The 24,027-nt window shown below is 37.7% G+C and overlaps 2 protein-coding genes across 2 annotated transcripts; one reads left to right on the forward strand and one right to left on the reverse strand.

The window, feature by feature from the left end:
- Positions 1-9,775: 9,775 nt before the first annotated feature.
- LOC149131446 (uncharacterized) lies at positions 9,776-14,860 on the reverse strand. The gene has a single exon (XM_089339630.1). It carries the CDS (start codon positions 13,855-13,857, stop codon positions 11,602-11,604), a length of 2,256 nt encoding a protein of 751 aa, XP_089195756.1. The 5' UTR covers positions 13,858-14,860; the 3' UTR covers positions 9,776-11,601.
- A 3,775-nt stretch (positions 14,861-18,635) lies between these two features.
- Positions 18,636-24,022, forward strand: LOC106870325 (protein Dr1). Its single transcript, XM_014916350.3, has 4 exons — positions 18,636-18,772; positions 21,388-21,903; positions 22,410-22,573; positions 22,729-24,022. Exons 2-4 carry the CDS (start codon positions 21,681-21,683, stop codon positions 22,876-22,878), a joined length of 537 nt encoding a protein of 178 aa, XP_014771836.1. The 5' UTR covers positions 18,636-18,772; positions 21,388-21,680; the 3' UTR covers positions 22,879-24,022.
- The last annotated feature ends 5 nt before the right edge of the window (positions 24,023-24,027 follow it).

The following is a 24,027-nucleotide window of genomic DNA, read 5'->3' on the forward strand; positions in this document are numbered from 1 at the left end:
GGAGTAAAGTACATTCATAATATACATACATGTATATATATATATATACACACACACACACACATACATATACATGCATACATATATATATGTATATATATATATATATATATATATATATATGTATGTATATATATATATATATATATATATATATATATATATATATATATATATATATATATATGTATGTATGTATGTATGTATACAAATATATAAGATAAACGTACATGAACTTATGTACTAAGTACAATATTAGTTCATTTCAACGAAAGAGATATTTCATGAATGGCAGTGCACAAGGACTCAGCAAGTAGCTATTAATATGACTTTATACCTACATGATCTATCTGAACGGTCATAGATTAAACAACTAGTAAGAATGATGCCACTTGAAGAAAATTTGGGGTACCTGCCACAAGTTACCTTATAAGACACATCTAGGTATTTTGACAGATTATTCACCTCCTCAGTGGCTGTTGAACTAAAGACATTTATTTATTTAATCGTATGTTTTGAGTAGCATTTGTTGTTGTTTAGCAGGGACATGAATCAGTTAGGAATGGGTAAAAGAAGAGAGTGTTGATCCTAAGGCGTGGATGTGAGGTTAAGAGGTTTGTTTTCCAGCCATGTGGTTTGGGTTCAGTTCCACTATACAACATCATGAACTTGATGAATGTCTTCTATTATGGTTCTTCGCTAGACCAATGCCCCAATGTCTTGTGAGTGAATTTGGTAGAGAGAAACTGAAAGAAGCTTGTTGTATAATATATCCTTTAGGATAGAAAACTGCAATGACTAAAAACTCTGTGTGTGTGTGTGTGTGTGTGTAGATAGATATAGATATAGACACATGTATATATACATACACACATATATACATATATTTATAAAAGCATTTCTACTTGAAAAGCCCCTGTGCTGGTTCCATGTAAAAAGCACCCACTACACTCTGCAAAGTGGTTGGCATTAGGAAGGGCATCCATCATAGAAACCATGCCAAAACAGACAAATGGAGCCCACCAGCTCCTGTCAAATCATGCAGTACACACCAGCATGGAAAATGCACGTGAAAAGCTCATGTGTATGTGTTTGTGTCTACAAAATTGAATTTACTATATTTAACTTAATTGCACACTCCAATATAAGCCATTAACTGGAACACCATGACACACTCAATTAGGGAATTGTTTTGTCTAAAACATATCTGAGTGTCAACGCCTTGTCTGACTTCATTGCAAGGAATTTGTCCATGTGACATGTGAAGCTTGTGGAATCTCTGGTTGCTAAGAATTGTTTTGCAGCTAATGTTTAAGAGAGGAAATTTCATGGAAATAAATATGTTGTGTCACGATATGAGTTGTGTGCTGTGAAATCAATTTTGACAGAGGGAGTAAAGAATTTAGTTTCTAGTCATTGGAGATATTTGGACAGCATTTAGAATATGGGTCAGCAAACTTCTTATACCATTGATCTCCTTCATGACATCATTGATAACCTATTGAGTTCCCAGGGAGATTCAGTGTGACACAGAGTGTGACAAGGCTGGTCGTTTGAAATACTGGTACTACTCATTTTTGCCAGCTGAGTGGACTGGAGCAACGTGAAATAAAGTGACTTGCTCAAGGACACAATGTGCCACCAGGAATTGAACTCATGTTCTTGTGATCATCAGTCGAATACCCTAACCACTAAGCCACATGCTTTCACTATATACATATATATGTGTAGAGGTGCAGGTGTGGTTGTGTGGAGTCGGAGGTGTGGCTGTGTGGAGACACAGGCATGGCCATGTGGAAACACAGGAGTGGCTGTGTGGGGGTGCAGGCATGGCTGTATGGAGGCACACACACACACAAACCTACCATATTCTACACACATACAAACAACAAAGTCTCAGACAAACAAATGTGGCCTCCTTAACAGACTGGGAAAGGAGTCTCTGAAACAGTTGCAAATGGCAACAAAAGAACTTTAATGAACGAAAAAATATAATAAATGTGGGTTTAACGAAGTTAAACAAACAATTGGTTAGTTAGTTGGATATTTAACCACTTGACTAATAATAGAGGAGTGGAATTGAACCAACGTATGTGTGTTAATAATATTAGCATAATGATGCTCCCTGGACACAACAAAATTTGTTTCAGCACATAAAGAATCTTGCAAACTAAATGCAAAAACGAAATATATATACATATACATATATATATACACACACACATACATATATATATATATATATATATATATACATATATATATATATACATATATATATATATATATATATATATATATATATATATATATATATATATATATATATATATATATATATATATATATATGTTATTGCGTCTGGGGAGACTTTTGGGTGAATTGACAATATTAAATAGACCCATATTTGTAATTAGGTGTTTATTTATGTAACTTGGGAGAAACTGATCAAAGTTTATCAATAGTCATTGTTTTTGGATGAGGAGATGAAGTTGCTGAAATGTTATCGATAAAAGATAAACACTATTTGGGTTTTGAACTGAAATGTATTCATTGGTTCATTAAAACTGAACATGCCTGATTGTTATATTAGACATGTACTTGAATGACTTGCTGGGGAAAAGCAGCAGAATCTCTCCCTGAATCAAAGATATTGAGATTAATATAAGGTCATATTATGTAATGTAGTCCCAGATAAATTTTAGAAGATATACGTACACACACACGCACACACACACAACACATGTATGGACATTCCATCATATTTTCACTTCCTTCAATTCTATACCCCCCCACTCCACCTCATTGAGTGGACCCTGTCCTGTGAGTTACTTGAGGACTTCACTAGAGTCGGTGCCATGAAAAGAAGTACCGAGTTGTTTGACATTATGAAGGAAGGACATTTCAGCTGTAGACTTTAGTGACTTTAGACTTCAGGCCAGAAGGTGCCAAGAAGAAGACCGATCTGGAAAAGAAGGATCTGGAAGCCTAAGGATCCTCTGTATAGTCAGACATTTAGGGACTCTCTAATTGAGAAATTTGATGAGGAGGAGGAAGAACTCTATGCTTATGACCTTGTTCTTATAGCTGCATGACCACCAGAACTAGAGAAGAAGTTTCAGGTGTGAAAGCAAGTCTAGAATTGAAGGGTCTTAAAGTTAAGCTAGCAAAAACCAAAGTCTTAGTAAGTTGGAAAGCAGAAAAATCACAAATCTCCTAAGATAAATGGCCCTGCTCAATCTGTAGAAAAGGTATGACAGAGTGCAAACATCTTGAGAGAAAAGTTGGGCATAAGAGGCATCAGACGTGGCGTGCAAGAGATATGCCTGTATTGGAAATGTCCTGTGATACATATGGATATGGACAGCTGAGTGAAGAAGTGCTGATCTCTACAAGTGGAAGGAAGTTGTGGAAGAGGGAGACCCAGGGAGACATGGGATGAGGTATTAAAAACAACAAGTACAAAATTCTTCAAGGCGGTGCCCCAGCATGGCCGCAGTCTAATGACGAAAGAAAAAGATTTTTTTAAAAGTTAGGAAAAAGATAACCAATCAATGTCAATAATTTGTCTCAGGAAACAGAGATGAGTTGCGTGAAATATTCGTCTTCACCACTTTTTCCTCCTAAAATTCCAATATAATCATAAAATATTTATAGAAAATTTCACGGAAAAATGTTAAATTTTCTGAAAGTTATTTGGAATTGAAGGCATTGGTAGGGGCATGCTTGTGTAGGTATGCCTATACATCTTTCGAGTGTTTTCAATTCCTGTCACTTTAAACTGTTTCCTGTACGTCATCATGTGATTTTTACTTAAGTCTCTACTCAGATGTTTGAGAAAACCTCTTTTGCCATCATATGACACTCACTAAAAACTGTACTCAACTCCTAGAACACTCCTGCCAGTCATATGTCTTCTATTTATGTCATACTTTCTGGATTTCCCAGAAAAAGATGGTGGGGCGGGGGGGGGGGGGGAGAAAAAAAATGCACGAGTCAAGTTTGTTGTCATCGTTGATATTGCTTAACCCCCCCCTTCCCCTTGTGCTGTACATTGGCAGAATCGAAAGAATGTGGAATGAAATTTCCTGGAAATGCTGTATTTACTTGAGTATAAGTCTCACTATTTTATGCTTGATTTTATAATAATAATAATAATAATAATAATAATAATAATAATAATAATAATAATAATAATGATAATAATAATGATAATAATAATAATAATAATGATAATAATCCTTTCTCCTAAAGGGAGAAGGCTTGAAATTTGGCGGGAGGGGACTGGTCGATTACATCGATCCCCACTGTTTCACTGGTACTGAATTTATTGACCCCAAAAGGATGAAAGGCAAAGTTGACCTCGGTGGAATTTGAACTCAGAACGTAAAGGCGGACGAAATGCCACGAAGCATTTTACCCAACATGCTAACGAGTCTGGCATAATAATGATGATGATGATGTTGATGTTGATGATATATGCCCTGATGCAATACCAGGCACTTGACTGATTGGAAAGTGTTATCATGTACATTGTTTTGTCTTGGCCTAAAAGATGGGCTACAGCAAATATTCTGCTCAATATTACAGGGATCTTTGTCAGTTGCTTGACCTTAACATGTCCCTTAGTGGCTGTCAGGGGCGGACTGAACCGTCGGTCAATCAGGCACTGCCTGAGGGCCCGGACCTCTGAGGAGCCCGCACTCTACATGTTAACTCTACTAAAATACACATGCTAAGGGGCCCAGTAAACAGTTATGCCCAACGGCCCTTAATACTCTCAGTTTGCCACTGGTGGCTGACAATATGTACATCCCTGATCATGAGCAGAAGTAGTGGGGGAACATCATAGCCATGTGTTGGGAGGAATTCCATTCTCTCTGTCTGTCTGTTTGTGTGCTTATAACTCAATTGTTGTTCATCCAATCGCGCTAAAATTTTAAGCATGGATACATGAGAGAGCAGGGCGTTCCGTAATCTAAAAAGATTTTCAAAATTGGTAGTTTCAAAGTGAGAATCACTATTTTTGTAATCTTTTTGTCCTGTTTGTTCCGCCATTAAAAGCAACCAGTTGCTCAGACAGCCGACACATACCATTTCGCTAGCAACAAGGGAGTACAGGATGACAGTCAGCCAAAACCGTCAGTCAAGTTACAAGAAGTCCTCACTGTTTCGGACAGTTACACTTGAGACAGCTCGATCTGGTTGCCCCCAAGATATATATATATCTATACATATATCAATTCGTTTTGCAAGATTCCTGTTGTGAAATTGTGTATAGAAACAGATATTGTATTTCGGGATGGTCATCTATAATAATAAATGCCAAAAGGAATTTCTGTGTGTCAGTATGTCACACTTTGATCTCCCCCACCCTCACTATTCAATGATATTTCTTCTACTCCTCTTGCTGAGGTGAAAGTAATAGTAGGCATTGAGACGGTGAGGGCGGTAGTGGATTGACAGTTGAGATGGTAATGGGGTGATAGTAATAGTATGAGCTGTAGTTGTGATAGAGGCGGAGGCGACGGTGATGATGATGGTGGTGGTGGTGGTGGTAGTAGCTGACGCGGTCAAGCATGATGGTGATAGTAAGGGTTGTGAAATACAGTGGTGATGGTGGTGGACGGGAAGGTAGCGAAGTCAAAGGTGTTGATGGTGGTGGCGTCAAAAGTCTGAATGGTATGTCGGTTGTGTGACGATGGTGGTTATACTGGTGATGGTGACGGATGAAAACAATCTACAGAAAGAAAGAGAGAGAGAGAGGGGGGGGGGTTCGACAGAAAAAAAATTGTCCTGAACCCCCGAATGGGAAGACAAAAAAATGTTGTTTATCATGAAACTTTGCAATAAGTTCCAAGTCCACAAATTTTATCATTGTTCTGACGAAAATTGTTCATTGCTTGAAAAATATCAGTGAAGTTTAATAAAATTTAAGATGCACTCAATGCACGAAGTGTCATTATTGGGCTCAAGCCCCAATGAAGAGCCCTACGATAGGGCGGCTTTTAAGGTAGTATATATATATATATATATAATTAGAGGATATGTTAACCTATTGAAGAGATGGTTTCATCCAAGGAAATACTGGTTCAATACCTAGTATTTTTGGGGAATGAATTTCCTTAAAATAATTGGTATAAATAATGCATATAGTTTATATCCATTTAAAAGAAGAAAAAACAGAGATTAAGAATTTAATAATTGTTTATTATTAACAACAAATTGGTCGTCTTCACTATTAAACAATTAACGTACTAATTTTCGTTTTCTTTCCGTCTTTTAAATGGATAAAAACTATATATATATATATATATATATATATATATATATATATATATATATATATATATATATATATATATATATATATATATATATATGTATGTATGTATAGCTATTTATCTGTTGGTATCTGTCTTTGTTCCCCACCAACGCTTGGCAACCAGTGTTAGTTTGTTTATGTCCTAATAACTTAGCGGTTCGACAAAAAGAGATATCTGACTTAAAAATCCATAAGAAGTCCTGGATGTATGTATGTATGTGTGTGTGTGGGGGGGGGGTCGATCTGTTCGACTAAATTCTTCAAGGTGGTGCCCCAGCATGGCCACAGTCTAATGCGTGAAAAAAAAAAAAGATATTAAAATAAAACGATTATTTTTCACCCAACAGACGTCTGACCGACAAGTCTATAAATAGACTCTATTTCACCCCTGACTACCCAAGACAGTCCGCTGCCCACCACTGTTTAACATAATCTTGCTTTTTATTATTGCTTTGACATTTTCTAAATTCATCAACTTCTCCTCCTCCTCCTTCTTCTTCTTCTTCTTCTTCTCCTCCTCCTTCTTCTTCTTCTTCTTCTTCTTCTCCTCCTCCTCCTTCTTCTTCTTCTTCTTCTTCTCCTCCTCCTTCTTCTTCTTCTTCTTCTTCTCCTCCTTCTTCTTCTTTTTCTTCTTCTTTTTCTTCTTCGCCCTCCCTCGTTTTTTCATCGTTTCCTTCTTTCTCTTCTTTTTTTTCTTCCTCCTCTCCTGTTCGTTGTTTGCCACTGTCCTCTCCTCTTCCTCATCTTTCACCTCCTACTTTTTTTTATATCCTCCCCTTTATCTCATCTTTCTCCTCCCGCTTTCTTTATCTTTCTATTCTCTTCCTCCCCTTTCACCTCCTCCTCCTTCTCTTCTTCCCCCTCCTTCTCTTCTTCCCCCCTCCTCCTTCTCTTCTTCCCCCTTCCTCACACCACTCTGAGGTACCATTGTGACGTACCTTCTATGTAGGTACCACCGTCATCTATAATAACAATTCATCTAACATCTTCCTCATGTTTAAAACAACCAAACAATCTCCAAATTCGTTGCTTGACATTTTAATTCACAGATCTGTTCAGTTTGGCTCACCCACCTCCCCGCCACTCCTTCAATTATTTCTTCCTGTGTGTGTACATGCTCTTTCAGTGTGAATGCGCGTGCGTTTGAGAGGGTTAGTGTATATGTGTGTGTTTGAATGTGTGTTTGTGTGTGTATGAAAGTCTCTATGTAAGTGCATGTGTGTGTGTATAAACTTCTCTTACGTCACACTATTGATCGCAGTTATTACAAGGGAGATAATCATTTCTACATCTTAAGGAATTATAAGGAAAAAGTCGCAGAGATTTCACATTCATTCGTTTACTTATAAAGTTCATAACTTTTCTAGTCTGTGGTAACTTTGTATAGTACTATTTCGTTCATTTTAGAAATCGTCAGTATAGTATTGCCTGTGACTTATTAAATATTTTACGAAGTGAGACATTTCATTAAAGATGGAAATAGTTACAGCCTGAAGAAAATTCATGGAATGTATTTTTTCCTTTCCTTCCTAGAACGTTATTTCCTTATAACTTACCGAAAAGGTATTTTTTAATGAAATTTTCTACAAATATGATTCAGATGGTGTAGATTCCAATTATACAGAAATTTGTTGTAAAAGAAAAAAAAAAAAAGTAAAAGGCCTTCCCAATTACGTGTGAAGGGAAATAACTCAAGTGTTATCATTTGTAATCTACAATTATGCCTCTTGATTTGAAACAAATTTGACTTCTTTTTGAAGAAAATCTGCGAAGCTTCGTGATTCATAAGTTTGTTACTTTTTACCTGGGCACCGGTTGTTTGGTGGATAGAAGAAAGGAGGAGGACTATTTACCGATGAAAATTCTTTCTTTCGTTCGACTTTGTTCAGTGTTCGTTAGATCACACACACACACACACACACACACACACACACAAAGTTGAATAAAATTCGGGCAAAGCTCATCCACAGTTACTGATGTCAGCACACAGTACGCATACTCCTGTCACTTCATACACATCTGGAATTCCAATGTGTGTATATATATGTACGTGTGTGTGTGTGTGTGTATATATATATATATATATCGTTTGTAGAAAACATAAATCTGGTGCAGAAGCACACTCTAAGATGTTGAGCAGTGTGTATTTTTACTGGGGAAGGCCGGTTTATGAGACTAACCTGAGAGAGAAGCTTCGCTACATATATATAAATCAAATCAACTTATGTACATAATTCTATGTACTGTACTTTACACGCACCTTTGATACACTGTAGTGCACCTGAGCACTATACACAATAATTTCATGCTTGGTAGAAGTGAACGCTAGGCCAATGATACTATGAAAATATATATAGTAACACCAGTACTTCCCCAAAAACACTTTATTCATGCAGCTCATTCCTTCAGTTTCGAGAAACGGCTGTAATTTAGGACCTCGATGAAACGGTACCGTCGCTGACACAAAGATGTATATTTAACTGAGTATAGTCGATGCAGTTAAAACGCGCGTAGGTCCAGAAAAGAATGCTGCAAATAACTGTTTAATAAAATTACAGACGAGGAAAATCTCCGTTCTCCTTATCATTATTAATACATACATATGAAGTAGTGGTACATGAAGTATCATTATTTGCTGGAAATAGCAGTCGATAACCGTTCGGCGCTAGGTAAAGTTTCACTGAATGTATAGAGGCAGAGATGTGTGCGGGCGGCGAATATAAAATAAATTTGTCCTACCTTTAGGCAGAACGCTAGAGCAATGGACAACCAAAATACATCTTTGCCTCTATACATCCAGTGAAGCTTTACCTAGCGCCGAACGGTTATCGACTGCTATTTCCAGCAAACAATGGTATTTCGTGTACCACTACTTCATATTTATAATTCTACCTATACGATGCTTTATTTTGCTGGATAAAAATATTATTGTATTTTAATAACACACACACATGTAACGTTTGTTATGATATAGAATCTATTCAATTTGACGTCCAGGTGTTTTTTTTTCGGCATGGCATTATATTAAGTAGCGGTAAATAAATATTTCTTTACAACTTCGATCAATGCTCTTCGTTCATCTTGTACATCTGCAACAGGAACACACGTTACAATTGCTAACTGCCAACTCCAACATATATCATGGATCTATTCAATCTGACGGCCAGATTTTTTAATTAAACACTTTGAAACTTTGGATACTGGTAGAATGTGCCACATAGAACAGGGTTTACTCTTAACGTTTTTGACAAAATTTCGTATTTTAGAAGTTATTTCGTGTTAAAGTTGTCGTAATTGGGTAATTTTAACCAATCAATGACGTGCATTCAGCTGAAGAAAATTACTGCTGCTGTTTGCGAACAACTTCCGGGTCCATTATACACACACGCACACAGAACTAAGAACAGATGCAAAACGAAGTGGAGAAAATTAGTACTCGAATACCAAAGGTAGAATAAAATAGTTTTTATTGAAGTAAAAAAACAAGTCACAAAAAACTTTACAAATTGTTACTCGGGTTTTCATCTAACCGTTCATTAGACAGTCTTTTCTCGGCTTCAATAAAATAGTTTATACATATATACATACATACATATTTGAAAAAATGAGTTGAGGTGACTTTTTTCTCCTTTCTGCTGATAGCGTAGACTCGAAATGTAAAAGACTTTTCCATTCTTCCAGAGCGTTAAACTAATACACCTGCTTGTCGTTCCTACACCTGTTTTCGCCTTTCGTTTTCTGTAAATTTGAACCATATATGTAAATGTATATATACTTTGTTGTGTCGTGCTGAAACATCGCTTTAAAGGGTTTTAATCAAAGAAATCGACCCCAGGACATATTTGTTAAGCCTAGTACTTATTCTATCGGTGTCTTTGGCCGAACTGCTAAGCTACAGGGACGTAAACACACCAACACCGGTTAAGTGGTGATGGGGAGAAATACAGACACACACACACACACACACACACACATATATATATATATATATATATATATATATATATATATATATATATATATATATATATATATATATATATATATATATATATATATATACATGCATACACGCATATATATGAATATAACTATATATGCTTATATATATACGACGAGCTTCGTTCAGTTTCCGTCTACGAAATGTACTCACAAAGCTTTGGTCGGCCCGAGAGTATAGTAGAAGACACTTGCCCAAGGTGCCACGCAGTGGGACTGAAACCGGAGCCATGTGGTTGGGAAGCAAGCTACTTATCGCACAGCCACACCTTACGTTTGTTTCAAGCGCAATGTGTGCGTGCGGGCATGCGTGAGTGAGTGAGTGAGTGTCTCATTATTTAACATATATGTGTGTGTGTGTGTGTGCGTGGGTTGTAATTGGACAGTCAAGTAGATTTCATGCTGCTGTATTGATTGACAATCACCCTCACTCATCCGGTGTGTGCATGACGTGTGTGTATGTGTATGTGAATGAATAATGTTGCATGTATGTACATATGAAATATGTGACGGGCGAATATGTACATTAGGGTAATAAATATACGTGCTGACAGAAACAGTACATACATACACGTATGTAAATGCACTATATATACATATATATATATATATAAATACACACACAGACACACAAACGCATATAAGAAACGTGAAGCTTGCGTGATTTTATATTCAAAATACCAACAGCGATACAACACTTTCTTGTTTTGAATAGATTTCTTTATATTTAGTTTATAAACAAGCATTTTCCAAAATTATAATTATAAGTACGGCAGTGTTTGACGCCATACATATCGTATTTTAATGTGTATAAGGAACTCACCAATTTCTGAGGCTTAAAATTTGGAAAAAAAGGTTTTGTAAGGGATCATAATACTATTCATGTATAAGAAACTCCCATATATTTTTTAACCTAATTTCTGACAAAATAAGGGTTCCTTATACACGTTAAAATACGGTACATACGTAATCTTTTTTGGAATAGAGGATACCGAAGCACTTATGTTATAAATAATATAATGTAAATATTTTTCAGTCCAAAAGGGTTTTTTCAACCCAACATTGACATGCCATTGTTTATAGATTCATGTGCTTCGAGATTCACTGTTCCAAAAGAAGAATTATTTTACGTTCTCTCCAATATTTCGATAGTTTATAAATCAATGAGACGTTCACACACACACACACACACACACACTGAACATGGGAGTGTGTGAATGATGTTATTTAATGTAAAGAATACATATGAAGATTCGATTCAAAATATGGTTAATTCATTAAAACTGGGCATGGTGCCTAATTTCGTTACAACTCTCAATATAGAGAGCCTGTAATGAACAGTTAAAGTGAATTAGTGAGTTACCATAGGGTCCAATCCGATGTGACTGTGGAATAAAAATGTCCACCAACGCCAACTGATAGCACAATGTCTGGAACTGTTCTTTATTGAGTGACTTAAGTAATCCACACAAAGAAGTAATTATATCGTCAGCCGTGGCGGGCCTTTTCTGGTTATCAAGGATGCAATTAGATATACATTTTATTGACAGTTGAATGGCGTGAAGCTTTGACAGGATGGTGGGCGATTTTAAAATTTCCTTGATATTCATCAAGGCCGGTTTGAAGTGTTCGCAGAATTCTTCAAGGGTTACTGTGTCACGTCTAATGTAAACGGAACTGTTTCTTTTCGATGTTGGTTTCGTTTCTAAATCAAGTGTCTGAAGCATTTGACATTGTTCATCTATGTCGGCTACTTTATACAGAGATGATATCGACTTAGATTTCAAAGCAGATTCAAAACTAAGAGACGGGAAAGAGTTTTGAAAATTGAATATACTTTTGCTTCTGGTAAAACGACTTGCCCGCGACATTCGTTTTTCAATTTTTGTAAATACTTCGCTTATAGGCAAACTGCTAAAAGGCAAAGTACTCACTTTTTCCCAAATGCACCTGCAATAAGACTTACAAGCAATCTTGGACAGCTTGTATAAATCATCCATGATTTCGTTAAATAACAGATCTTCGTAAATAACAAATATCATTTTTTGTTCGCTCTTTTCAAGTTCTGAAATTGTTATTAATTCCTCGTGCATTTGATAGACATGTTCGGAAATCCTCTCTTTGAGTTGCATAAATGTCAACTCTGTAATTTCACTGAACGGTTGAGGGAAATTATTTTCTTCTCCGGGACCAAATCTTCCAGTTAGATTTTCAGCTTGGCCAACAATATCACAACTTTTTACATCGAACCGATCAGTGTCTGCTAATCTGAAGATAGTATCGTCCGACAGGGAAAGAGAAACCTTTCCGTTTATTTCGCTAATAAAGTCTAAATGCTTCTGTCGAATTTCATTATGGTTTGTTAAAACAATAAGAATTTTCTCTTCGCATGTTTGCCAATGTGAAGATACATCATGATCGTAAGTTACCAAAAAGCTGGAAATAGTATTCCTCTTATTACTGGTCCCCAAAGATTCGCAAAATGTTTCAACTTCGTAAATAGATGTTTTAATCAATTCGCCAATAGCAAGAATTTTAATTTTGTAAAAGCAATCCATTTTCATTTTCATTTTGCACTCTTTAACATCTTGGAAAATTTTTGAATAATCATAAAGTTCTAGTACATTATTTTCCAACTTTACACTTTTCCTTCTAGACTGTTTCAGGGGTTCTCTGAGTCTGTGGTTGATTTTTGTTAATATTTTTTTCCATCTCTGTGTTCGTTCAACAATTCTTTGACTTTCCATTTGTTCAAAATACAAGGTATTTCTTTTATCCGAATTGTTTTTCGACTCCTTTATTTGCATTTGTGATGCCATATAGTGTTCTTCCAAGTAAGATAAATCGTTAATAAAATGTGAACGAAGGGTCTCTAGAAACGGTTTGCCAATAGCACCAAAGAAATTGTCTTGATGAGGTTCGGTGAAAGAACACAATATCTCTCGTTTTTTAGCAAGTTCGTTTGTCGTTTGCAAAATTTTACAATCATTATCCATAATTTCTTTTTGAATGACAAAATATTCCTTATTTATGAGTTGTTGCAGCGCTTTTAGAAATGGAAGGTCTTCTAGAGTTATTAACAAACGAGGTAGAATATAACAGTAAAGCAATTTCATTACGTACATTCCAAGAACTACATTCGATATCTTCTTACGTGAATGCTTGAAAAGAATGGCTCCAGTTTCCTCAATCTGCTCCCGAGTTAAAAGTGTATCTGTCGTATATAATACACCATCATCTTCTTTATCTTTTTGCTGCTGTTGTTGTCCTGCATGTTCCACAGACTGACGTCTCAAAGTTCTTTTAAAAGTAAGTCCGTCGATAGTATCATCCAAAAGCGATCGTTCTGTATTCTTCCTCACTTGGACGGTAAACGTATGACAGCATATGAAAATTTCTCGAATTAAAAGACCCTTCCACCAAATTATATGATCAAACTCTTCGATATTGGTAGAGAAAAGAACATTACATCTTTTATCGATTGGAACGATTAAATCGTGCGAGTGTTTCGCGGAGGACAAATGAACGATCATATTTCTAGCTGAACAAAAACACAAATACAATATGTCCTGATTTGAGAAAACTACAATTCCAGGAACTGGAAAAACTGCTCCATCTGTTGGTTGAGTGGTTGTTGTGAAGTGAATTACGGGACATAATAATTAAAACTAAAACACTGAGTGAGCAGGAAGTTATTAACGACAGCAAATACGCGGGATGAGGACTATTAAAGTTACAATGTAGTAATTGGCAACTAAGCACCACCATCGCCGCCGCCACCACAACAAGTAGAAAGTAAATATATGAATAAGTTGATAAGGAAGCTTTTAGGTAGTCACTTGAAATACTAGAAATAACAACAAAATCTTACACGAATTCACAGGCGCTAGCGTAGCTGGTGGGGGTAGAGGCGGTCCGGGCCGGGCGGCACTTTTCATCCTGTTGTAGGCTATTGCTGTAGACAATATGTGTTTTTTGTGGGGTAGTGTTCACAGCCTGCAATCTTAGGAAAATAGGCAAGCACATTGGTTAATGCTGTCTTAGACGTTCTTTGCCTGTAGAATTGGTGACTAAAGACCACTGCCGCTGTGTTGCATCAAACACAGATGTCTTCTGGTATAGCCCCAGGCTGACCAAAGCCTTGTAAATGGATCCGGTAAATAGAAACTGAATGAAGCCCTTTGCGTATATATATACATATATGTGCGTGTGTGTGTGTGTGCGTGCGCATGTGTGTGTGTGCATATGATTGTGTCTGTGTTGGTGTGTTTATGTCCCTGTAACTTAGGCCAAAAGAGTCCAACAAAATAAATATCAGGTTTAAAACAAACAAACAGAAAAAAATAGGCGCAGGAGTGGCTGTGTGGTAAGTAGCTTGCTTACCAACCACATAGTTCCGGGTTCAGTCCCACTGCGTGGCACTTTGGGCAAGTGTCTTCTACTTTAGCCTCGGGCCGACCAAAACCTTGTGAGCGGATTTGGTAGACGGAAGCTGAAAGAAGCCCGTCGTATATATATATATATATATATATATATATATATGTGTGTGTGTGTGTGTGTGTGTGTGTGTGTATTTTGTGTGTTTGTGTTTGTCCCCCCAACATCTCTTGACAACCGATGCTGATGTGTTTAGGTCCCCGTAACTTAGCGGTTTGGCAAAAGAGACCAATAAAATAAGTACTAGGCTTACAAAGAATAAGTCCTGGGGTCGATTTGCTCGACTAAAGGCAGTGCTCCAGCATGGCTACAGTCAAATAACTGAAACAAGTAAAAGAGTAATTAGATAGTGGGTTTGATTCGTTGGAGTAAAAATTCTTCGAGGCACTGCTCCAGCGTGGTCATGGTCTAATGTCTGGCAGAAGAAAGATAAAAAAAAAAAACACATGGAAGCACAGACTGGGCAAAATTGGTCAATATCTGTCGGGTGGTGAGCTGGCAGAATCATTAGCACACCGGGTGGAATGCTTAGCGGTATATTGCCTGCCGTTATGTTCTGAGTTCAAAGTCGACCTTGCCTTTTATCCTTTCAGGGTCAATTAAATAAGTACCAGTTACACACTGGGGTTGGTGTAATCGACTTAATCCCTTTGTCTGTCATTGTTTGACCCCTCTATATTTAGCCCCGCGCCCCGTGAGCAATAGGGTGATAAAGAAACAAATATCTGTAGCGTTCTATGACTTTCTAATTAAGGACAGATTAGTCACCGATTGACTTATTAACTTAGATAAAATACTGACAAATGAGAAGAAAGATAATTTGGTTTACTCTGCTTAAATAATGTAAATAAGAACCAAAAAATGTTCTTTGACTTGTTTCAGTCATTTGACTGCGGCCATGCTGGTGCACTACCTTAAATAGTTTTAGTCGAAGAAATCGACCCCAGGACTTAGTCTTTGTAAGTCTAGTACTAGTTCTATTCGTTGGCGGTGGGGGCGGGGAGGGGACAAACACAGACACAAAGACACACACACATAAATAGGCATGGCTGTGTGGTAAGAAGCTTATTCCCAATCACATTGTTCTGGGTTCAGTCCCACTCTGTGGTACCATGAGCAAGTATCTTCTACTATAACCTTGGGCCGACCAAAGCCTTGTGGGTGGATTTGGTAGAAGGGAACTGAAAGAAGCCCATCATATATATATATATATAGAGTCAACCTAGCTAAAACCAAAATCCTAATAAGTAGGAAGGTAGATAAAACACAAACCCCTTCAGGTAGATGGCCCTGCTCAGTATGTAGAAAAGGAGTAGGTAGTAACTCTATAAGATGTACCCGGTGCAAGCTATGGACACATAAGAGGTGCAGCAACATCAAAGGCAGGTTAACTAGCAAGTTAGTTTTTGTTTGTGGCAGATTTTCAGGTGCAATAAAGACTGTAAACAAACAGGAAACAACTTCTATCTCATTCCAGGGTGAAAAACTAGAGGTAGTCGATAGCTTCCGCTATCTGGGCGACCAAGTTAGTAGTGGGGGTGGGTGCGCTGAAACTGTAGCTGCTAGAATAAGAATAGCCTGGGCAAAGTTTAGAGAGTTCTTACCCCTGCTGGCGACAAAGGGACTCTCACTCAGAGTAAAAGGCAGACTGTATGACGCATGCGTACGAACAGCCATGCTACATGGCAGTGAAACATGGGCTGTAACTGCTGAGGACATACGTAAGCTCGCAAGGAATGAAGCCAGTATGCTCCGTTGGATGTGTAATGTCAATGTGAATACCCGTCAGAGTGTAAGTATCTTGAGAGAAAAGCTGAACATTAGAAGCATCAGTTGTGGTGTGCAAGAGAGACGATTGCGCTGGTATGGACATGTGGTGAGAATGGATGAGGATAGCTGCGTGAAAAAGTGCCACACCCTAACAGTTGAGGGAACCCGTGGAAGAGGTAGGCCCAGGAAGACCTGGGCTGGGGTGGTGAGGCAAGATCTTCGTACATTGGGCCTCACCGAGGCGATGACTACTGACCGAGACCTTTGGAAATGTGCTGTGCGTGAGAAGACCCGGCAAGCCAAGTAAGATCGTTGCCAGTGCCCCTGGACTGGTTCTTGTGCGGGTGGCACATGAGATGCACCATTTTGAGCGTGGCCGTTGCCAGTACCGCCTGACTGGCTCCCGTAGGATTTTCGAGCGAGATCGTTGCCAGTGCCCCTGGACTGGCTTGTGCGGGTGGCACATAAAAGACACCATTTCGAGCGTGGCCGTTTTCGTGCGGGTGACACGTAAAAGCACCCACAACACTCTCTGAGTGGTTGGCGTTAGGAAGGGCATCCAGCTGTAGAAACTCTGCCAAATTAGACTGGAGCCTGGTGTTGCCATCCGGTTTCACCAGTCCTGTCAAATCGTCCAACCCATGCTAGCATGGAAAGCGGACGTTAAACGATGATGATGATATATATATATATATATATGCATATCTGTGTTTGTTCCCCACCATCACTTGACAACCGATGTTGGTGTGTTTATATCTCTGTAACGTAGTTCGGCAAAAGAGATCGATAGAATAAATACTAGGCTTACAAAGAATAAGTCCTGAGGTTGATTTGTCCAACTAAAGGCGATACTCCTGCCAAATGACTGAAACAAGTAAAAGATACTTGCCCAAAGTGCCACGCAGCAGAACTGAACCCTGATCCTGTTTCTTGGGCTGCGATGAAGAAGTAACCAAACAACACCCATGAACATTTAACACAAGTTTTCTTATTGCACATAAAGACAGAGTTGGTCTTTTACAAATCACAACAGAAATAATTACATAGTTGGAGAGAACTACTGCTAAGAGTTTATGGCAAGCTATTGATACAACATGCAGCTTGCCTAACACAACTGGGAACTATTGGTATATATCTGTGGCAATGGAAGTTCCTCTCATCTATCTGCATCATTTATCTTTGCTGTTTTCCTGGGTCATCTGGCTAGTAAAAATGCATGCCAAACGGTTTTTAGAGGGGACTGGAATTCAAATTCTAAACTGATTAGTTGGTTAATGGACCAGTCATGTGAAACTATAGTGATTTATTCATGATGTCTGACTGCCTATCCAGAGATTCAGTTTCGAATTACTGCTACAATCTACTTCAGTCTGGTACCCAAATACTGCTAGGTGAACAATACTTCACTGTGGTACCTACATACAGCCAGGTGGACTGTGCCTCACTCTGATAACCTATATACGGCAAGGTGGCTTGTATACCAAAATGGTACCTGTACACAGTTAGCTGGGCTGTACCTCCATCTGGTGATACACTAAGCTAGTTTGACTGTTACACTAAAATTCCCACCTAATGACTGAACGAAATGATGTGGGACAATTGTTCCTACTTAGGTTAGACACGCAACATGTTGCTGTGTCAATAACTTGCCATAAACTCCAAGCAGTACCTCTCTCTCACTGTGTAATTCCACCCCACCCAACCAAAAAAAAAAAATATTGTTGGAACCACAAATCCAATCTTGGAACTAAACGCAAAAGTAGACCTGTGCTTACCCAAAGATATTCAGGATATGATCCATCCGGATGTTTAAAAAATTTTTAAATTTTATTTCAGGAACGTATTCAATGTGTTTCACTTCTAAAAAATAGTAGAGTGGAATTTCTAGCGACTTCCGTTAGGCAAATATGATAAGCTGACAACAGCTTTAGTCAGATAATCTCAATCATTTGATAAAAAGATATATATATATATATATATATATATATATATATATATATATATATATATATATATATATATACACACACACACACACATGTATATATATACATATACACATACTGAGAGAGAGAGGGAGAGAGGGGGGGGGGAGAGAGAGTGTGTGTATCTTCCATAAGAACTTCCTCCAAGAGTGGAGCATGCGTATTACACTCAACGATCACCGTTTCGTCGTATTGCGCATGCGTGCCTCGCTCTTTTCCCGGACTCTTGGAATATAAACAATATCACAGCGAAGAGGTGTATATAACATTTATATATATATATATATATATCTATCTATCAAACTAAAAATATACACACTCACACATATATATACATATACAAATAAGTGTATGATTGAATATACATATATACATACATACAAACACACACACACACACATATATATACATATGTGTATATATATATATATATATATATATATATATATATATATATATATATATATATATTATTGAGATCTCTTTTAAATCCTAATTTGGTGACCGGTGTCTTTTCGGATTCTTCGTTAACAACACAAAGTCTACAGGAATATTCATTATTTTCGGCCCTCCTTTATTTTCCTCCTCTGTTTCATGTTGCTTTCGTATATATATTTATATATTTTCTTTGGAATACCTCTCTATTGCTGTTAGAATTACTATCAAATTTATTTTGGTATGGATTTTGTATTTTCTATATAATTTCTATATTTACAGACTTGCTTTTTTTTTGAGTTTTAGTGAAAACTTACTGTTTCGGTAAAAGACTAACTCTCTTCCGCCCTCTCTCTCTCTCTCACACACACACACAACACTCATTACGTTCCGAGTTCGAATTCCACCGATGTCGATTTAGATTTTCATCCCGTCGGGGTCGATAAAACAAAGTACCAGACATGCACTGGTGTCGATGTAATCGACTTGACCCTCCTCTAGAACTGTTAGCCTCGTGCCTAAATTTGAAATAATATATATATATATATATAATTTAATAAGATATATAATGCACACTTTATAGTTTGCTTGGTTACAATATGCTCGCTCACTTGTTAGAAGCAAGAGATCGATCTTCCTCAAATTACATCCCTTTTCACTGTAACCCCCCCCCCCCAAATGGCATGGAAATATTGGATCAATAAACCCTAGATGTGTCTGCATAAAAGACATCTCTCTCGTGATTGCAACGCCTTTGTTATCAATAAAGCTGGATCGGGACAGACCCAGCTTAAACGATCCATACGCATGATTCTATATGTTAAAACACGCGCTCATATTTATACGTAACATGAGTGACTATATATGCTAACACACACAAGCATGTACATGGGTATAAATACACACACGCACACACTAACACGCCCACACATACATTTGTACTCGCACACGCCATTATAGACTAATACAGGTACACACATAAATGTGGTATTTACGGTTTTCACATGTTCGTTCCCATACGACACACTTCAGTAACAATTATAATACATGAAACATACACACACACACGTAGGCAGTTTTGCTCAGTCGTCTGATTTGCTAGAAATAGCAGCAAAACTCCCTCAAATTTCCCCCTTTTCTTTCGCCATCAGACCAACGAACGACATTCCCGATGACTTCTTTGAAACGCTTTCGTCTTAAATAGGAGAAACGTGGGCAAATAGAACGGGATGGTCATCATTGGCGTTCGTTGATCTGTTTGGATCTAGGTTGTCCTGGGACTAAGTAACCACAATAACACACACTGCTTGTTTATCGATGACCATTCAGCCCCATATACCGATCAAAGCCACGCATGCATGTGTCACCTCTCCGTGGTCGCTTGACCTACGAGAAGTGGCAGTCAAGTCTCTGTTAAGTTACACTATGCCGTCATTAAAAAATGAAAACAAAAGCAAAGAATACATTGGGTTATGTAGTTCTCGAAATAAATCTGAAATAAAAGATGCGTTGGTCATGGCTGGGATGTCTTTGGTTACAGGTCTACTGGATCGCGGTTGACTTTGGGTTACGATAACAACAACACGTACACTACAAATGATAAAACTCGACTGGACATGTCGCTGTCAACAGCTTCAAAACAATTTCCATACATCCTTTCCTGCAAACCATCAATAATGCCTCTACTTGGTCATTCGATTTGCTAGAAATAGCAGTCACTTCAAAAGCCATACTCGCCTTAAACAGGAAGAACCATGGCAGATTAGAAAATGCAGCCTGGTGTATATATAATACTTTAAAAAAATATAAATCGGGACGGTCAGTTGATTAGGGGCTGATCAGGGGCACTAAGCAACATTCATGATGCTGGTCATGCTTTGCCTAATTTGTTTTGCCCACAAGTCTGTCTCCCCCCTCTCTGGTATATTTCTTAATTTCATCTCATTCTCAACATATGGATTATCTAACTCTTGACCTGAGACTCTCTTATTGGCATTTGGGACGTGTGTGTGTGAAATTGAAGGATCTTGGACGTTGGCTTATGAGGAATTAGCTACGAATATTCTGTTGTTTTTGTAAAAAGTTTTTTCCTGCTGTGTTTTCGTTAAATTTTGTGTGTGTGTACTGGGACATACAAATACTGAAGTTGGTGTCCAAGTGAGTGACCTCCGGTCTTTGTTAAGGCACCCCTGTAGGAGAAGCCTAGTTCATATATAAGACCTCTGCTCCACTGAGCCAGATATCTTGCACTTGACTTGTCTACTGGTTTCTTGGTATTGCTAATGAGTGTCATTGTGGTGTTGTACAAGCTGTACTTAACCTCAAACCTTTGTGTGCAAAATTTACAAATGCTTTTGTTAAATCGTTTTGATTGCTATTAATGAGAACATGCTTCTTTACCTGTATTTAAAGGTAATCTCTTGTTGTCTTTTACAGAAGCAGTTATGTAGCATTCCAGCCGTGGCAGCCATAAATGGGAACTGAAGAATGTGTCTTAGTACAAACCAAACTAAACTGAGGAGATTATTAACCACTGACTGGACTTGGTGGTGCTTACCAAAAACACAAGCCTAGGACGGTGAAAAATATATGAAAGAAAAGAGCTATTTTAAAAAGACGAAACTGAAAATTCCACAGAAAAACAGAACAAAAGTAAAAAAGCAATAATAACAATAATAAATATATTTGTGAATTGACTGTGGAATATTTTCAGATTTGAAGTGGTAACCATGATGATGGCAGATAACCGAGATGATGATGAACTTAGCATTCCAAGAGCAGCTTTGAACAAAATGATCAAAGAACTTGTTCCAAATATCCGTGTAGCGAATGACTCCCGCGAATTGATACTCAATTGTTGTACGGAATTTATTCACCTTGTCTCGTCAGAAGCCAATGAAATCTGTAACAAACAGACAAAGAAAACCATTTCACCGGAACATGTACTGGCAGGTATGTACGACTCTACTTTGGCTGTTTCATGACTGTATCTGATGGGATGGTTTATTTTAGACCATTTTAAAAAGCCGGAAGTTTGTATCATAGAGTCAGAAGTGGTCTCGGGGCAGGTTGGTACTGAAAGGATCCAAATTCTCAAAGGAGTCCCTATCATGGCAATAGTCCAAGAATAGAAGAATGATAAAATGTAAACTTCTGACCAACTGACCATGTATTTCTTGTGAATTTTTTTTTAGCATTGGACAGTGTATTTCTAACTAGATTTACTGATTTTTTTTCCATCCCTCCCTCCATCCATTTTCTCTGGTAGGGTCAGATGTCTCCATAGACACTCATTAGAAACAACAGTCATTACACTTTCTGGTTGGTTTCCCAAGACTGACCAACTGAGATTATGGATATTGTCCAACCATCTCATTCTTGGTCGATCCTTAGGTCTCCCCCATCAATGCAACTTGCTGACTGACTTTTATGTAATTCTTGTGGGTTTTTTTTTTTAGCATTGGACAGTCTTGGATTTAGTTCTTACAAAGAAGATGCTGTCGCTGTGTTAGAGGAAGCCAAGGCAGTTGCTGCTAAGAAACGGAAAGGAAGCTCACGTCTTGAGAACCTTGGCATTCCAGAAGAAGAACTTTTACGTCAACAGCAGGAATTATTTGCCAAAGTTAGTGGGTTTTCCTTCTTTTTTTTAAATTTTTATTTCAAAAATGTTTTATTTTACCTTTTTCTAAATTCATCACCACCACCATTATCATCGTCGTCACCACCACCACCACCACCAATTATATATATAATTATTTGTTTTTGTTTGTCTTCTAGGCTCGATTGGAACAACAGCAGATCGAACAGCAACAACGACTGCAAGTGCAGAATGCGCTGCAACAGCAACAACAACTGCAGCTGACACAGAAGACTATGGCACAATCAACAGACAGTCGAGAAGATGATGATGATGATGACTACTGTTAATTAAAAAAAAAAGGGGAAAAACAAACAAACAAACAAACCCACAGACAGGGAATGTCCCTTCCACCACCATCACCGCCACCACCAACACCACCACCACCACCTTGTAATATTGACATAATCAGCAACAGACATTGATGATGACAACGATGATGATGATGACGATGACGATTCATTTTTATTATTTTTATTAGTGGCGAGCTGGCAGAATCGTTAGCACACCAGGCAAAATGCTTAGCGGTATTTCGTTCGTGTCTACGTTCTGAGTTCAAATTCCGCTGAGGTCGACTTTGACTTTCATCCTTTCGGGGTCGACAAATTAGGTACCAATGAAATACTGGGGTCAAGATAATCTACTTATCCACTCACCCCAAATTTCAGGCCTTGTGCCTTTTGTAGAAAGGGTTATTATTATTATTATTATTATTATTATTATTAAGCCAAATAAAATGTTCCATCTGACATACAGTCACTATCAAGAAATAGTGATGATGATGATGATGATGATGATGATGATGGCGATGGTGGTGGTGGTGGTGGCGGCAGTGATGTTGATGGTAGCGATGACAGTTGTTATGGCAATAAGTTACTCTGCTAATGGAACTTTCTGCGATCGTTCATTCCACTTAGCAGGAAAAGAAAGGATGCGGGGGAGGGGGGGGGGAGAAAAGAATAAATATATAAATAATGAAAAAGAAAACAAATAATCAAAAAAAAGACCCCCACCCTCCCACCCATCCATTCATCCTTCCACCCACCCACCATATACCCATCCAACCTCACACAAAATGACACAGACTTTTATCACCACGCAGGATGGAGAACGATTTGATGAAAATGATGACACCGTTATCATTGTTGTCGTCATCGTCATCATCATTATGTGAACTGAAGACAGAAGTTTTGGGTGCCAACAAAAAACAAAAAAAAAACTTCAGAGCTAACCACATAGTTCATCATCATCATCATCATTATTATTAAAATTATTATTATTATTATTATTATTTTTAACTCTACTTGCCTTAACTCTCATGTCTATTTAAAACATCATCATCATCATTATTGTGATGATCTTTCTCCTCATCAATCTTCTTTTTACTCATTTCCATTTCAATTGCTCATAGAAATAAATTTATTATTATTATTATTATT

This window comes from Octopus bimaculoides, chromosome 22 (assembly GCF_046866305.1).
Source record: "Octopus bimaculoides isolate indiv1 chromosome 22, ASM4686630v1, whole genome shotgun sequence".
In the NCBI taxonomy this organism is placed as follows: Eukaryota; Metazoa; Mollusca; class Cephalopoda; order Octopoda; family Octopodidae; genus Octopus; species Octopus bimaculoides.

Excerpts from the sequence above, each read along its gene's own strand:
- LOC149131446 (XM_089339630.1), bottom strand. The coding sequence starts at position 13,857 with ATGATCGTTCATTTGTCCTCCGCGAAACACTCGCACGATTTAATCGTT.
- LOC106870325 (XM_014916350.3), top strand. The coding sequence starts at position 21,681 with ATGATGATGGCAGATAACCGAGATGATGATGAACTTAGCATTCCAAGA. Across the intron at positions 21,904-22,409 it reads ACCGGAACATGTACTGGCAG|CATTGGACAGTCTTGGATTT; the intron begins GTATGTACGACT and ends TTTTTTTTTTAG. Across the intron at positions 22,574-22,728 it reads AGCAGGAATTATTTGCCAAA|GCTCGATTGGAACAACAGCA; the intron begins GTTAGTGGGTTT and ends TTTGTCTTCTAG.